The 17753-nt window shown below is 39.5% G+C and overlaps 1 protein-coding gene across 1 annotated transcript; it reads right to left on the bottom strand.

Annotated features, from left to right (window-relative positions):
• Nucleotides 1-798: 798 nt before the first annotated feature.
• scrt2 (scratch family zinc finger 2) lies at nucleotides 799-9084 on the bottom strand. Its single transcript, XM_072367823.1, has 2 exons — nucleotides 8543-9084; nucleotides 799-5249 (listed from the first exon to the last, which is right to left on the bottom strand). Exons 1-2 carry the CDS (start codon nucleotides 8697-8699, stop codon nucleotides 4450-4452), a joined length of 957 nt encoding a protein of 318 aa, XP_072223924.1. The 5' UTR covers nucleotides 8700-9084; the 3' UTR covers nucleotides 799-4449.
• Between the last annotated feature and the right edge of the window lie 8669 nt (nucleotides 9085-17753).

Raw genomic sequence — 17753 nt, 5'->3', positions numbered from 1 at the left:
TATTGTTTAACTTGAGCCACATTGATTGACATGGAAGCAACAGGAAGGACAATCACTGCTTCCCCACACTGAAAAGAGGAGTGTAAAGCACAGTGTCCCTGCTCTGCTCTGCCTGCTGTCTCATTATACCGCGACTGTGCTGCTGGAGGACACTGAAGGACACAAGCGATTGAATTCAAGTGTTGTATATTCCCTGGAAACCAATCAAGAAAAGCCCCGGAATAATAATCTCTGTCCGCTGTCATGATTCATTTTTATTTTGTTCCATATTTTTCTCTTGGCTTTTGAGTCACTCAGGAAGGGTAGTTCCAGAATAAAATCAATGTTCCATTAAAATTTAATGACCGGGAAGGGCTTAATAGTGGTGGAACAGATGCCTCCGCTTCTGAGAACACCGACATCTCAAGAACTCTTATTCAAAGCTGTATTGGTGTTGTCAGGTGCTCTGACCGTTCCCGCTCTGTAGCTGCCGTGAAAAACTGAAGATATTGACATTTTTTTTCAGCCTCAGAGCAGCAAAATTAAAAGTTAGGAAACTTGACACTAAAGCTCATGAAATCCCACAAAACCCAACATTGACAGAGAAGGCAGCAGCTGATGGCACATTATTTTCTAAGTATAATAACCCATTGTGGTAATGTTGACTAAGGGCTACTCTAAACAGATACCAGACTCATTCTTTTTTGAGTGTGAACATCTGCAGGTTATCCGGATGTGTGCATGTTTTGTCAAAGACAAGAATGAAAAACAAAAATCCAGAAAAATCAGATTTATTAAAATCAAATGTGACTATTTTAAAAGAAAAACAAGTGGACGTACAGGTTCCTTGTGCTATTGTTTTTATTAACATTATCATTGCTATTGTTGTCATCATTATTAATTGTAGCAGAACAAGATAAATCAAAACACCCCTCAGCAATCATGGCTTAAGTTTCTTCATACTTAGCTGGAACAGAGAGAGAGAGAAAGATAAAGAGAGAGAAAGAGACAGAATGAGAAAGAAAGTGGAAAATCTTAATCAGTTTTTTTTCTTTCTTTCTTTCTTTGAGGACCATATGGAAGGTTTCAAGCAGCCAACCATATGTTGAAGGCTTTTGTCATGGAAATCATACTTTTTGGCACTTTTTCGCTGCACAGCCAAGCTGGGCACATAAATAAAAAGAAAGGAAGAACAGAAGAAAATCATACAGAACACGATCAAATCTTTGAGAATACACAGAGTTGGAAGATTTTGTTTTAACCTAGAACAGATAGCTTCTTAATCAAGACACTCCCTGATTCACATGGCCACCCAGACTGCAGTTGGTACCTGTATTTGTCTTTATTTTTTTTTCAAATAGAAAAAAAGACAAGGTGAATAGAAAAAGGGCAATTAAATGTCTACATGCATTGTCATATTATTGCTGTGATGTATTTACAACTATATTTACAAAATCATCAAAGAGGAACAATGTTTCTATACATCTAGATGCAAATGTTTTTCAATCAAATTGTGCCTCCTTGTCTGTAATTAGTTTGTCTCAGGGGAAGATGTCTGATACTGACGCTCAAACAGAAGCCTACAATTCTTTTCCAGTTTATGTTTTTTAATGATTTTGGTGCTGTTGTCTGCCTTATTAACACAGCCCCCAGAATTCTGAGACACTCTCACACAATAGAAAACATATAAAAGAATCTATTGTAAGTAATGATTTCTGCATTTGTTTAATAATACATCAACATGGCAAACTGTGGTTTCTGTTAGTTAATCAGGAGACAGGTGGTTTGGATGCTCTCATGCAGTGATTCAGCTGTAGCATTAGACAGGATGATGGTGAAACGGGGAGGAGAGGAACGACAAATGGAGCAGAAGCTCCTCTTTGCTCTCCTTTCTCCTCGGTTTGGTGTTTTTTTGTTTTTCAGGGCGAGCTCAGAGTTACTGCGATGGTGCCATCCATTTGGAATATGCAAATAGCTGACAGTGCATTTGCCTGCTGGTGCTTGACCTTCCCCTTGGAGGTCGCTCACCGACTCAATTACGCTCCCTATCTGCAGTCTGTCTACAAACACCTGTTATCCTCCCACACTCCGCCACCCTCCGCCAGTCCCACTTCAGCGCATCTCATCCTCACTGCGTCTGTTTAGAGGCAGTCGGGACAGGATGAGGACGGCTGGTGGGGAGGGGACAAGACATATGAAGAGGGAGCTGCAAGTGCATTACTGTGCATTGTTTTATTACAGCAGTCTTGAAAACTTTCTCTACAAAGGCAGTTCACATGAAGATCATTTCCACTGGTGCTGGTTAGGACAAAACATAACCATCCATATGTTATCTCAGGGGAATGCCTCTCACACCTCAGAAAGCTGTTTCAACTTCACTGACACATTTGGGATGAATGGCAGATTTAACTGTTTTAAATGTTTAATTATTCCAGTGACCTAATTGAAAATTATTGTGTTCTTTAAAACAAAAGACAGTAATAATGATAATGTTGCGGAACAGCAGCCTATTCCGGGGAAATTACCACTTGTATCAGTTTAATCTTTTTATGCGTTTATAGTAACTATTTTATGATCATTATTGATGTTTGGCCTCTGCAATTTTAGTTTAACTAGACATTGTAATTGATATTGTTGAGGGTACAACTACGTTAGTGTCAACCATTTCTGAGAATTAGTTATTGCCTGAGATTTAAAGACCAAAAACTGGGCCAAAAATGTCCAGTCATGCGGAGGCAGTGGGCTTTTGGGAAACAGCAAGGTAAGCAGTATTTTCGTGTTTTGTTTCCATCGTTTCTTTTTATTGCCCTAAGTTGATCGGAAAAAAGAACAGCTGTGATTGTTTTACATGTCAATTGCTTTGTCAGTCAAGTTATTGCCACGGAACCAAAAACACTTCTGCATTCATTCATTGGAAGTCTTCTAGCACTGCTACTGTACATTGTTCCTCTTTAAAAACTAAGTCCCATGGACTCTCTACAGTTTTCATGCATATAAACATTTTCTTTGAAGATCAGCAGCATCTTACAAGGTCAATGGATGTTCATTTTTTAAAAATCATAAACCATAAATAAATACATGATAAATAAGCGAGTCTTCAATAAATACACAAAAATAAGGTGAATAAATAAATAAATAAATAGATAAATAAGACAATAAATAAAGTATTTACATGATAAATAGATGGTATGCATCAAAACCATGGTTTGAGCTTTTAGCGACATATAAAACAGACAAATGCAAACACTTCACTTTGTAACTGAGGGTGTGTGAGTCCATACCTTTAATCTGAGGTAATACTGGTGGAGAGGGAGCACCTCAAATACTGGGTGAAGATTGCTTGTTCAGACCGGACGATGCACCATGAAGGCAGCAAAGTTTATGGAAGCCACCATGGTGGAGGAAGAACAACAAGAGTTTTCATTGCTATAGACGAGTCAACCGTACATGGCACTTATTTAATCATTTGGTCTGGCTCTCAATGTTTTTGCCTAAGTGTGTATATCAGGGTGAGACTATGAATTTGATCAGACGGAGTGAGTGACCACCTGTTCAACAGGTCAATATTTTGGAATCACTGCTCTTGCAGAATTGAATTGAATGACTTGTGATCTTTTATAGCTTATTTAAAATGAGCTTTTGTTTTTTTTAAGTACCCACAGTTACAAAGATTCATTTGATCAACAAGGGATAATAAGCACAAAAAAATAAATTTAGAAAAATCAAATAGAAAAATAACATCCGTTGAATTGAAACATTGGTGTGGAAAAAAAGGGGTTTGTCTTTTTACCTTTTAAAATGATCTCCCTTTTTTGCAAATACTGTCATAGTTCACATTTTCATAAAAAGTTCATGTTGGCAGTTGCAAAAGAATTCAATTCTTAGCAAATAAAAAGCAGCATAAAAATACAAGAGGTCATTTTGTCTCTAAAAAACAAAAGAACACTGTTAGTCCTTTTTTATGTTTTTTTTTCTTTTTCTCATTACTATTTCCTATAAAATATCAGGAATCTAAATATTATTACTATTGATATCAATATCATTATAGTCATTGATAAAAATTCACATGCCAGGCCTCATAAATAATTGTGTGTCAGTGTGTTTGTGGATGTGTGTACGCGGGTGCAATGGTGTGTGTGTGTGTGTTTATGTATGTGAGTGTGTTTATATGTTCCCACATCTGTGAGAGCACATGTTGCTGAAGTGTGTACAACTATCATCTACAGTCTCTATTTGGGGGAAGGTTGTTTGATTGTATGTTTCTGTGGACGATTAGCTACTGTGCAGGGAAAAAAATCCAGCATCTTTTGAAATTGTCTTTGCCATAATCATTAGAGTTTCTTCACGTAATCTCAGTGAAAATATTGCTTTCTAAAAAAAGGGAGGAAAAAAGGCATGGAGGGCAGAGTGAACAGGGTTATTGGTTGTGAACCTACAACATGGGTTCAGAATTTAGCTTCTTCCTCATGGTTAGTTTTCTGATCCAGAGTCGTCTTCGTCTGCAGAACCCTTGAAGCAAGCTGACTCATAGTGCTTGTTCAGGTAGGACTTGAGAGCGAAGGTCTTATTGCAGCGCTTGCATCTGTAGTGCTTGAAGGCAGAGTGTGTTTGCATGTGGGCGCGGAGGTTTGAACGGTCAGCAAAGGCTTTGCCACAATGGGCGCAGGCAAAGGGCTTCTCCCCCGTGTGGGAGCGCATGTGACCTTGCAGCAGCCACGGCCGGCTAAAGGCCTTGCTGCACACCTCGCATTTGTGCTTGAGGTCGTGGGTGAGGATGTGCATTGCCAACGCTGGCATGGACACGTACACCTTATTGCAAGTGGGACACTTGCGGGCCATCTTGCTGTCCAGGCTGCGATGCGTCTGCTTGTGTCTGCTGAGGTTGGATGAGGTGGCGTACGTTTTGCCGCACTCATTGCAGGTGTGACGAGGCACACCAGCTCCCCTCTCCTGTGCCCCGCCGTTCGCACTGCTGCTTCTTGAGCCTCCCCCATGACTCTCCCCGTCTCCCTTCCGCCTCGAGCGCCCATCAGAGATGAAGAAGGCATCCATGGTGTAACCCTCGGCCAGGGCCTCCGATTCACCAGTGTAGAAGCCGCTCGCTGTCATGCCGGATTGGGGGCTGTCGGGGTGCTTTAGGTCGGGGTCGCAGTACTCTCCTCCGCTGCTCACCTGGGTGTACAGGGGGTCTGACACCGGCGAAGCCAGCTTATGCTCCATCTTTTTCTCCCCCTGGTATACAGATGGCGTGATGTAATCCTGGATGTATCCTGTGTAAGAGACACACGTAAACAGAGTTGGCCAGAGGTACTGAAACATAAGGATACAGTGTCATGATGATGATTACAGTCTAAGAATGTTGAATGACTGGCTTATTAAAAATGGTGAGTTTCAGCACCAGTTTCATTGCATTTTTTACCAGAACTCACAGGTTATAGACACAATACTTGTGGGAAACGGAAACATGGCACAATCAGTTGTGTTTAGGACGATTACATTTATACAATGAGGATAAACACTGTAATAATAACTCATCAAAGAAGTCCTTTGTGTGGGAAGATGCAACGTAAAGCCTCTGTTGAATAAAGTAGGCTCATTGTGCCAGCATAACAGATACAGTACAACACACAGAATCATATTTTTGTGGTAAATTTGAACATTGCCCTTATTTCTCCTCATTTTCCAAGGCTTACATGAATTTGAATACATCCAATGTATTTTTTGTAGTAGTTTTCAACACCATGCAGCAACCCCCAAAGCAACTCGAGTGATTTAAGTGTCCCCAAATGTTCAAAGCATGATTTCTGAGAGATATATTTTTGTTGGCATCGTTCTTGTCCTTCCTTTGCCTCTGAAGCAGCTCATTGCCAGAGGAGCTAAAAGGCTTGCTGGCAGCTAAATGGACTCAAACAGACCTCAATAGATGCTGAGAATACCTGAAGCTGAATACATACTCAAGGCACTTTGCCTCCTGGGTTGATATTCTATAGGGACAAATGTAGAATGTGGTAAAATTCCTTTCTTGAGACAAATAGTGCATAACTGCAGAAAAAAAAGCCATTTGCACTGTGTGCAGCAAGCAGTGGAAATTAGGTATTGACTGCTTTTTAATGAAATTCAAAGTTTTGAACTGATCAATAGGCTATCATCTGTAAAATAGTGCAGCTGTTTGAGGAGTTGAATGCTGTGGAAGGTAGAAATAACGCGAGGAACAGATCAAGTATCCGCGACACACAGTAATGGTTTATGGAGCGCAGTCCGCTCGAGGACTGATAATGTGTTGTATAGCATTCCATGCATTGTATGTGAAGAGGGTCACCTGTCTACAGCAGCGAGCACGCTGAAGTGCTTTCAAGAAACAAGCCATTAAGAAATCAGTTTAAGTGCTCTCTCACTACAGCTTCTCCATTTCCAATGGTCTCAGTTCACACACCCACTTTGTCAAAGACATGACCATGACACACGGGACAGCGAAACACCAGTGTTGTGCACGCTGTATTTTGCTGCACTGCATGGCTTCAACAGTTTCAAACTACACAGATGGTGTTCATCTGTGAGAGAGCATCACTTTCCTTTAGAAAAAAAAAAGGTACAAATGAATTTACAAATGCTGCTGCTGCAATAATGAGCAGCTAAATCCACCTGTTTAGCAGCCACATTATCAGCTCGCATGAATTTATCTGAAGGGTCTTTGCTCCACATTCAACAATGCGCCCTTTATTTTGCAGAGATTTTTACCAACAAAGCCCACAGTGCAGTATCACTACAAGCAGAGGTGTTTACTATGTTTCAATTACCCAAGGTCAGACACGTAGCTCATCATTTAGGACTTGCGCTGTATCAGCCTTTACAGCTCATAGACTCATTTCTGTAATGCAAAGCAAGCATGTAATTAATGGACCCTCTCAACCAACCCTCTTTGTTGTTCGACAGACACTCAAGTCAAATGTCTCTACAATGGGAGGAAAGAAAATCTCCCGGCACAGCAGAAGTGCTGATGTTAGGTGTTTTAGCCATGCTGAGAATAATTTTCTTTCTACCTTCTTTTTTGACTCAGCACATAAGGATGATTCTTTTGTTCAAATTAAATGGTTTTTGTCAACATTAATAATGGTACCTTATTATCCCTTTCTTCTTTTTAAGATAATGCTTGTTTTTTGACGATGTTAAACAATAGATTCAAGAACAATAGAGTGACAAAATCATACAAATGGAATATTAATGGTGATAAAAAGAAATAAACCCTGCAACAGGAAGACTAAATTAGATGTAGTACAAGCTAAAAGAGGCTAAAAGGGAATTATTTATAATTATTATTAGTACTGAAATTCTTGAGTCATAAATAATATTTATTTGTTTGTAGTGTTGCACACCTGCTCTGTATCTTTGTCAACAACAACAAAAATAGTTAAATCCTCTAATCCTGGTCTTTTAAATTTCAACCCGTTAAGGACACGTTTGAATAACAGGTGGTTATCATCAACAGCATTTTGCTCTTGGACCGCCTCTCGCACTGTGAAAACGTCTTAAGAAATCACAACAAAGGCTCACATATGGCCCTTTAAACGTGGCCACAAAATGGAAGCGACAAGCTTAAAGCAGATTGCGAAAGTGAAGCTCTGACGAGAGCTTAGTGTGGTCGGTCAGAGTGTTTGACCACAGTGCAGATATGTGCCTTTCTTTCTGTTTACTGTACAACCTCGACCACGTGATCAGCCTCACTGCTGCCCCAAGCATTTTTGTCTCCTTATTTTCCATCCCTTCACCATCCCTTCAGCCCAGCTACCCACCTCCCTCCTGGCTTAACTGTACAGCGTGTTGATGTCTCTTGTGGCGGCAATAGGCCTGCATTGCTGAAACTCTAACCCCTGCTAGTTTTCAAATGCCCGGAAGGAAGAGAAAGATGTAGTGGAGCGATGGGGGTGGGGAGACAGTGTGCATGCTCCATTTGGATGGGAAGAGGGGGGCAAGGGAGGATCGGACCATGATGGGAACTCAAGGACAATAACAGCTAAGGACGAATGTATCATCTGATACTCATCTCTCATATTCATGAATTTTTTAGTCCACAGGATGACCATATATTGTCAGCCTGTGCGTGTTCAGCCACCACAGGGTTGGTGCAGTCATACAAATACGTAACTGGAGCTTCTCTTGATTAGACACACGTTTTGTTCCCTATTTACATAAACTAATCCGTGGCTGTGACCTGAATTGTGTCTGTCCTTCACTGGAGTCAAAAAACAAAAGTCTGGGAGCACAGGGATGGGGGTGGGGTGCCTCTGGAGAGGATTATTTTGGATGTTCGTGCAAAAAAATATATAAAAAATTCAGCTGGCTGCATGTAACATGTCACTTTAATTTACACACTGTGAGGATGTTACTGGCTGACGCAAAGAAAAATCTCACCTGACATTAAAAAAAAAAGCTTAAAAAAAAAAAAGAGGGCACCATCTGTGTGGAAATGTCAGGCATGCTGAAATCAGCACCGGAGCTGTTTACAGGCACAAGTGTTAGCACATTTTTAACTGGAGCGGCTTAGACTGGAGGCATGTTAACTCACCATTTTCACTGAGACGAACCCCAAGACTGGTCACCGAGTCTGTGATGGAGCGTGCAAAAGTGAACGAGTCATCCAGGTGGTGATGATGGTTGGTGGTCCCATTGGACGAAGAGAAATCATCAAGCTTGATCTTCTTCACTAAAAATGAGCGGGGCATGTTTCAATGGATGAAAACACGGGGCTAAGAAAAACGCATGAGAGATAATAAAAGACCTTCTGAGGAAGCACACAAGCAGGGCTGGCTTGACGGTAATCCTTGTGGTTAGTATGGTCAAAAACATAAGACAAGAAAGAAAATGGAAACCAGTGGTGAACAAGGCTGACGGCAATGCTGTGTGATACTCTCTGGTTCCCCCAGCTTCCCCCGGAAAAATAAAAAAATAAAAAAATAAAAGCGATCCTGTTCAGCACTGGATAGCTCCTGTGATGCAGCAGGCTTAAGGGACCAGTGAGGAAGAGAAGAGATGGAGACAGACAGAGAGAGGAGGGAGAGAGAGACTGTCAGACTAGCTGAGATCAGCAATCACGCCAGCCTTTATATGGGGCACAGGCAGTGGAAGATCAGGTGGTGCTGCGAAATGGAGCTGCTTAGCTTTAATCCATCAAATGTCCCCGGGGACACACATCAAATTACTACTGAACCGTCTGTGCATTCGCACACAGACAGAGGAGAAAGAACACAGCCAGACCCCCACTGCCCCCCCTGCTGCTCCCCCTCCTCCTCTCTTCCCCTCCTTCTTTCACCCCGCTTATGCTCTGTGCTCAGAGGAGGAGTAAAAGAGATGGGCAGACAATGGAGATGTGGATGAGAGCACACTCGGTGTCCTGTCCCCCATTGTCTTCAGATGAAGTGGCACAGTTTATGTTTGTCTTGTACAGGCCCTGCCTCCCTTAAGTCATCTCTGTTACCTCAAACAGGCTCAGATCTTTCCTTCCCGTGGAAACTCTGCACTGTACTCACATGCTGTGAGCAAACATACAGTAAAGGTAAGGTTATCATAGCGTCTGGGAGTGCTGGACCTTTATTCAAGCTGCACTGGATTCCAGCACTGTTGACAAGCCAGCTACAGGGAAGTACAAGTGCTGCGCGGCTCAGCTTGTCTGTCTCCCTCCCCATTACCGCTGCACAGATGTGTGTCCGGCCATGCATGGCAGTGAATTATCTGATTAATTAATTACATCTTTTCTGATTAGGGTGAAATCCAGAATTAGATCCATGCTTACTAAATTGGCCACATATCTCTGGGTAGATTTGTATTTGTGTAAATTCATTAGCCACTGTATGCTTTTTTATATTACATTATACACCATTTTTCATGAAAAGTTTTTAATAGACTTAAATATTTACGCGGATGAATAGAATGTGGTGATGTCAGATGAACTGAGTCACCTGTTTGATTCACTATCAACAGGAAGTATTTGTCTCACATGCCTTGTCTGACTACGTTATATTAGTAATAACTAACATAAAGGAAAAATGTATGCCTTTATTTCTATTATCTCGCAGCGCAGGGCATTTGAAAGAAGTGTAGGTCCGCACATCTGCTTTGATTTGTTGTAACTACTCTGCGTCTGTATTGGAGGAGTAGTGGCATCAAAGTCATCATGATAGGAACACCTTTGGACAATGCTTATTTTTGTATAACAGTCAGTTTTGTAATGTTGGATAATGCTTGCAATTAGTTTGTCAAATATTTATCTCATTGGTCACAGAAAGTTTGAAATAATGTAAAAGATTTTCAGAATAACAACCCAATATCTTTCGATTGCTTGTTTGGTGCTTGAAGAAACTCTCAACATTTTAGAAGCTTTTAGGCAATAGTCACTTATTCTATGAGATTTTATACAACTTGAAACCCTAGGAAGAGAACATCTTCCCAAAGAGAAATGCATTCACACATGCACAAGACCTCTTGTAAAACTATTAATAGGTCTTTTGAATGATTTCTGGTTTTATTTAATTTTTTTCAAATCTTTTTTTCTGTGTGAATGTGGTTATAGGTGTTGTAGATGTTCTCGAACATGCCCTCTTACCTGAGTCGCTCTAAATCATCCTTGCCACTAACAGTGACCCTGCAGCTCAGATGCGGCAGGAGTTGAGAGGGGACAATGTTAAATCAGAGCCGTGAGGATTTATCACACATATATGATTGTACATTACAGGACAAGTTGACGTTTTTGTCACCGAGCCAAGCATGTGACGCAGAGGCAAGGACAGGATAGGTCATGGGAACAGTTTGAGTTTGAACAGTCTTTTCTCTCTCTTCATTTTCAAGGAAAATATCCTGTTTTTAGAAATGATCTTCTCTATGAGTCATCTTGTAGTGAAATATCTCACACAAGGCGTGACTTGTGACTTTTCAGTCACTTAATTGCACCTATTTTCATTGATAGTAAAACATTTTGGTTGTTGTAGATCATGATTTGTTCAGGAATAAAGAACAAAAATGCTTGTTGCTGCTTACTTACTCTTTAGATTTTATTCCACACAGCAGTGAGGTTAAATGAACAATGAACCCTCCTTGGCTCATATTGACCTTTTCCAGCAGCTTCTCAAACCTGTGGGCTGTCTCTTCCTGAACTACAGTTCACCTTTTCCAGAAGCTCTCATTATTCACTCCTTTGTATGATGCAGCACAGCACATCCACTTTACCTCTTTAAAGTAAATACGGCAAAACGGTCTTGTAAGTTCACTGAGTTCTGTGGAAGTACTTAGGTGTTAATAATAGGAGTGGACGGACTTTGGCAAAGGCTAACAATTGTTTTATGATGTTAATTTGCTGATTATATTTTCCGTTGTTCCATTCTTTTATATGAAAAATTGTGAAATCAAATCCCCAGCGGGACTTCACAGTGACCAAAAAAGTTTAGTTTTAATATAAATATTATATATTGAACAGTTTCGCTTGAGAAAATGACTTAAAGTTGCCAGAAATGTTGAGCTGTTCCTATATAAAACACTGTATCTATTCATCACTGTTTCTTGGCTTTATCAACTGAACAGCAATATTCAGGTCGTGTTACAGTGTCTCATTAAGGTAAAATATCCAACTCCATTCCAATTCAGGAATTTTCTTCAGTAAACAATTCCTGTTTTTGATTTTACTTGTAAAGTTAGGGTCTTTGTCTCAATGTATTGCATGTCCCGTCTCCTCAGCTTCAGATTTAGTCTCCTGTCCAGGCTAAACATGATGCTCCCCTCACCATGTGTTGTCGGGGGGGAATTTTTGGTTTTAGTGTGCAAAGCCTTTCCCATCTAAATATGATATTTCCTTTTAGATGTTACGTAACATCCAGTTGATCTTTTGCAAACTTAAGATAACCAGCATATATATATATATATATTTTTTATTTTTTAAGAGCAGTGGATTCCTTTGTGATATCATTTTAATTTCACCATTATCAATCACTGCTTTTCACGTGCACACATGAATAAAGTACTGGCAGGTTGTAGAGATTTCTGGGCTTTTTCAGAAATGCAAAACATGTTCTTGGTTTAATCTTTGCAGGCTGCCCATTAACTTTAAACCATACATTAGCCCCAACATTATGAAATGGACACTTTTAGACAGGATGCTGATAAAACACATAAGGGATAATAAAATAGAGTTGTCACTGTCAATAAAAACTGAAAATGAAGAGGCACTCATTATAACACTGTTACTGCACTGATACTAGAGAGACGGTCTAAAATATTGATTTCTGCTATCTCAACCAGCTGTTAGCATAATGGTAGTAATCACCTGTAATAGGAAAAGCATCAGCCAGCATATTTACACTAACATCATAGTAGTATGTAATCTATTTTCTAATTGATATCAACATGTTCTGCAAATCAATTATTGCAGTATTTTAATGTGTTTGAATTTAAGTGTGCAACAAGTCAGCTACAGGTTAGAGATCTAAATATGATATTTCCTTTTAGATGTTACGTAACATCCAGTTGATCTTTTGCAAACTTAAGATAACCAGCATATATATATATATATATATATATTTATTTTTTTATTTTTTAAGAGCAGTGGATTCCTTTGTGATATCATTTTAATTTCACCATTATCAATCACTGCTTTTCACGTGCACACATGAATAAAGTACTGGCAGGTTGTAGAGATTTCTGGGCTTTTTCAGAAATGCAAAACATGTTCTTGGTTTAATCTTTGCAGGCTGCCCATTAACTTTAAACCATACATTAGCCCCAACATTATGAAATGGACACTTTTAGACAGGATGCTGATAAAACACATAAGGGATAATAAAATAGAGTTGTCACTGTCAATAAAAACTGAAAATGAAGAGGCACTCATTGTAACACTGTTACTGCACTGATACTAGAGAGACGGTCTAAAATATTGATTTCTGCTATCTCAACCAGCTGTTAGCATAATGGTAGTAATCACCTGTAATAGGAAAAGCATCAGCCAGCATATTTACACTAACATCATAGTAGTATGTAATCTATTTTCTAATTAACATGTAATATCAACATGTTCTGCAAATCAATTATTGCAGTATTTTAATGTTTGAATTTAAGTGTGCAACAAGTCAGCTACAGGTTAGAGATGAACTAAGAAAATGTGAAGAAAATGTGCTTGAAACATCATTCAGTTTCCAGCATCATCCAGCAGCTGGTCGCTGGTTGCGTTTGTTTCCAAGTTGCCTTGCTCCTCGTCCTCTTCTAAATGCTAGAGTTCTGGTCAACTTATGGCCCTCGGTCTCCCACTGACATGTGGTCACAGCCTTGGGGTGTTATCATAACGACTGCCCTCATTTGGGCTGGAGGAATAGTTTTTACTCCACTGCGTTGGAGCAGGACGTAAAAAAAAACAGCTCTAATGAGAACGAGGGAAGCTCCAAGACAATCAGCCTCATTAACATCCTGTATCACCCTCCAGGGCGGTGGAGATGACCTGGCTGACCAAAGAAATTAAATCACTCCAGTTGATTTGCTGCCTCACCTACGAGACACTCCTTACATTTACCCGAACTACAGGTCTGTTAACTATTTACAGAAACCAAAGTTTAATAATTAAACTTTCATCTAATTAAGACACTAGAATTACCCAACAGAAAAACTGTTTTCAGTTCGATTCAAATGCTTAAAACCTGATGCTTAAATGTTTTATACAAGGCACTGCTTATATAAAGACACCCTGAGCTCACTGGGCTGGAGGAAAAGAAGCTAAAAGGCCATTAAGTGCATTCATCTATAATTCACCTTACTCTTGCTTACAGGGTTGCCTCTGTGAGTCTTTTTTTAAGCTGTTACAGGAGGAGACTATTTTTTGACTATGTTTGGAATGACAAGAGCTGATAATAATCAAAAAGACTAGAATAAATTATGATTTGGTTTTTGAAGCAACAAGTATTTACTTTTCTTTTAGAAAATAGGTTATTGAAAATATTGTTTGTGTTATTTTGTGACCGACATCATTCATGAATTGGCGCAAAAAATATTCTTACACATACACTGAGAAGACTAGAATTTAAGAAGGTCATGATATTAGTATTAGACGTTGTACTTATAGTCCAACATGAAGTTTGAATGGACCTTAACTGCCATTCCAGTCATACTGTATCTAATGCTGTTTGGCAGATAGTTCAGTGTATCACTCATGCCCTATTTGGCTTGTGTCTGCCTGTTGTCCTGTATGAATCTCGGAGCGTGTGTGCATTTGTTGTCCACAGGCAACTGTTCAGTAAATAGGGCAATTAAGTGTGAAAAGCAGAAAGGAGCTAGCATGTTTCTATCTCTTTGGTGGGGGAGATAATTTATGCTAATAACATCTCTACTGCTCAAGCTGCCCAAAAATGATAGCAGACCCTTTTGGCTTCAGAAGAATCTTTTCATCCTCTTGGAAAAAAAAAGTGGTTTCTCAACACCTTGCAAATAAGACAGCTGTGTGGCAGTGAATGGATCTCTCTCCCTCTCTCCCAGCCTTTCATCTCCAGATGATAATCTTTTCTCCTTCACTGTCTTGTATGGTGCATGTTTGTTCTTCATTTAGCCTGTGGAATACTTGAAGCCTAGTTCCCCCTCTGTCTCCTTGCTGCACTCTCTAATAGAATCACACCCTGCACACAATTTATCATTATGCTTCCTTAAAAAAACATCATAGGAAGCCACAGCATGTGTGAATGTATTACCGTAAATAGTATCCTACGCATGAGTGATGCTCCTTAATAACATTTAAACTCAAGCTCCGTATGCTGCTCATATGGCATAAATTCCTCTATCATACTGAGGGGCACAGAGACATTGGGTGGCTGTGGAGTGCAGGGGCCATACTGGCAGTTCAATAAATAATCCCAGTGAAAGTGAGAGCAATAAACCATATGAAATCTCGACCAGCTGCCCACAATCATCCTCAGTGAAGAGCTCCTATGGCATTGACTGAGAGAAAATGTGTCCGTTTTTTTCTTTTTTTAAGCAGTAGTAGAAAAAAGACCTAATCAAAATGTGTATTACAGTTATAAAAACTTTGGACACTTTTGGAAAAATCTGCTTTATACTGAGAGATGCCTCCATGTCGGGCTGGGCAATATGGCAAAAATTATCACAATATTATTTCCGCTATTGATCGAATGTAGAGTTTGTTAATGCTGTCAGTTTCAAAAGTATACGACTAATTACCACAATATAAAATAAATATGGTTAAACGTTGGGACAGAGTTTATTAACCAAAGTTCTCAACTGTGCAAACATACTTAGAAACAATACAAATAGTTTCCCCTTGAAACTATGAATGTATAACCAAATAAAGTGTGGATCACAAAACTCTTGTACATTAAAATCATGTATTTTGCTATGAAATATAAAACTATTGTTGTAATTTTCTTAGTTTTGAATGCTTTTCATATGGGGTACAACCTACATCTCCTGATCAACTAATAGGGACAAAGCATTGAGTGACATGTTGATCAAAGCTGAACCTACCCATCCTCAGAAGGTAACTCATATCAGTTGCTTGTATCTGCAAATTCATTCTTTCAGTCACAGCCAAATGGTAGCATTGGCAGCGACATGCAGAGTAAACAAGCTCAACTTTGTACCAGAGATGTAGAAATAGTTCTTGCTTTGGTTATACAGGGATTAATATGCAGAATTCAAACAAAGAAGCATATCTGGCTGAGTTGCAACAGCAGAACCCATGTCTTTATGATGTGTCTTCAAGCTCAGAGTAAAAAAAAAAGTTTCAACATACATTGTTATTTTTCAGTTTGCTAGCTCATAAAAAACTTATGGTCATAGAATCTGTGTTGTTCTTCATTGTCACAGCCTACTAAGATTCAGCCAGTATCATCCTTGTTCAGTCTGCACACATAAAAAATGATGCTGTAGCAAAGTTCATCAGATGTCTGTTGTACATAGCCACAATGTGCGTCCACTGAACTTATATGACAGTTAAAATTATACAGTGTGCAGCTGCCTCAAGTTGTTGTTTGTTATTTGTTGTTAGCTCTCTTGTCAGTCCACTCTTATTCCCAGGACATTTAAGACTACTGTTTTGTTAAAGCTGGTTTTATTTCTAACATTTATTTCTAACATTGACATCTACCTTGTGAATCAGTGGGCATGGCAACATTTAAAACCTGAAGCAAATGGCAAAAAAGAGCGACTATGCGTTGGCCGGGATCAGATTCTGAAACTTAGAAAGAAAGGAGGGAAGCTGCCCAAACAGTTAATTTGCTGATTACAGCTGGTCATTGTAAGAGGTTTTTTTAGGAATTTTTCCCAACAAAAGAAGTAGCCAAAGTCATTGAGGTATTCCAAAAACTTTACACTGGCACTGCTACTGGGATGGATTATTCGCTGTATACTAGGACTGAGAGCAAAGTTTGCAAGTCAGGCCTGCTCTTAGCTTGTGTTGAACTTCACCAAGGGTTGTGCCATGTTCTCTTGATATTAAGGGAGATAGTCTATCTTAGGTGGGGGAGTGTGAGTATCTTGTGGTCTGGTTGTGAGTGACGGAAAAAATTTATCTACTGGAGGGGAACAGTTAACCGCTTTTAAAGTTTGTCGTGAACAGGTAGTCTGGTGCTTTACCCTGGACATGTTGATGAGATTGTATCTCTCTGGTGTCTTGGGAGTGGTGGGAGATCCCCAAGGAGAAGCTGAAGTGGAAGTTGGAAGCTCTGGGGAAGTGGAGGTCTGGCTTCTCTTCTGTCCTTGTTGTTACCATGACCGATATGGAGAATTGATATTGCATAAATACATTAAACTGGAATGAACATCAAGCTTGCCTGCTATGGGGTAACAGCTACCAGCACCTACTAGCTACTAGCACCTTTAGATTTAATTGTTCAAGCTATAGAAAAATGGTTGTGGAAGAATGAGTTTAAAGCCCTACTGGGTGTCCCAGATTATTACTCGATGAGAACCAGTTGTCAGCCATCCAGAAAACTCATAGAAGTTACTGGTGCCCCTCAACAATAGCTTTTCCTATTTATCAATAAATAAATGTTCAGATAATATACATTATTTATGATTTAGCATCTGTTTTGCCATTATTTACAACCCCACTTTAAAACTTGTGAGACTGTGTAAAATGCAAATGGAAAGAGAATGTGACAATTTGCAAATCTCATAAACCAATATTTTACTAACAATAGAACACAGAAAGAACATACAAAATGTTGAAAGTGAAACATTTACAATTTCATGAAAAATGATTAGCTCATGTTACATTTGATGGCAGCAGCACATCTAAAAAAAAGTTGGGATGGACATCAAAAGGCCAGAAACAACAAGTGGTAATAAAAAAAATACAAAACAGTTGGTGGAACATGTTGCAACTAATTCAGCTGATTGGCAACAGGTCGGTAACAGGATTGGGTATAAAAAGAGCACTTAAAGAGGCTGAGTCTCTCAGAAGTGAAAATATAAAGAGGTTCAGCAATCTGCAAAAAAACTGCATTAGGCGCATCATGAGACGCAAAATACAGTAAAGAAGACCCAGGTCTGCTGAGTAGCTGGAATCCTATATGAGACAAGAATGGAGCAATGTTCCTCTCCCAAAGATCCAGCAACTGGTCTACTCAGTTCACAGTCATTTACAGACTGGCATTAAAAGGATGTTACACAATGGTAAACACAGCTTTGTCTCAAATTCAAGGTGAGCTCATATTTTTCATGAAACAGTAATAATAATGTCTCACTTTATAATGTCGCACTCTCACTAACATGTGATATATTTTGTATGTAAAATT

Source organism: Leuresthes tenuis, unplaced genomic scaffold (assembly GCF_036924035.1).
Source record: "Leuresthes tenuis unplaced genomic scaffold, fLeuTen1.0.hap1 SCAF_16, whole genome shotgun sequence".
NCBI lineage: Eukaryota > Metazoa > Chordata > Actinopteri > Atheriniformes > Atherinopsidae > Leuresthes > Leuresthes tenuis.
The sequence above is the reverse complement of the archived record's forward strand: the minus strand, read 5'-3'. Positions and strand labels throughout refer to the sequence as shown.

Bases quoted from the DNA above. Each gene is read 5' to 3' on its own strand.
- scrt2 (XM_072367823.1), bottom strand. From the start codon at position 8,699: ATGCCCCGCTCATTTTTAGTGAAGAAGATCAAGCTTGATGATTTCTCT. The intron at 5,250-8,542 runs GTGAGTTAACAT...TCTCTTACACAG, and splicing joins GGTTCGTCTCAGTGAAAATG to GATACATCCAGGATTACATC.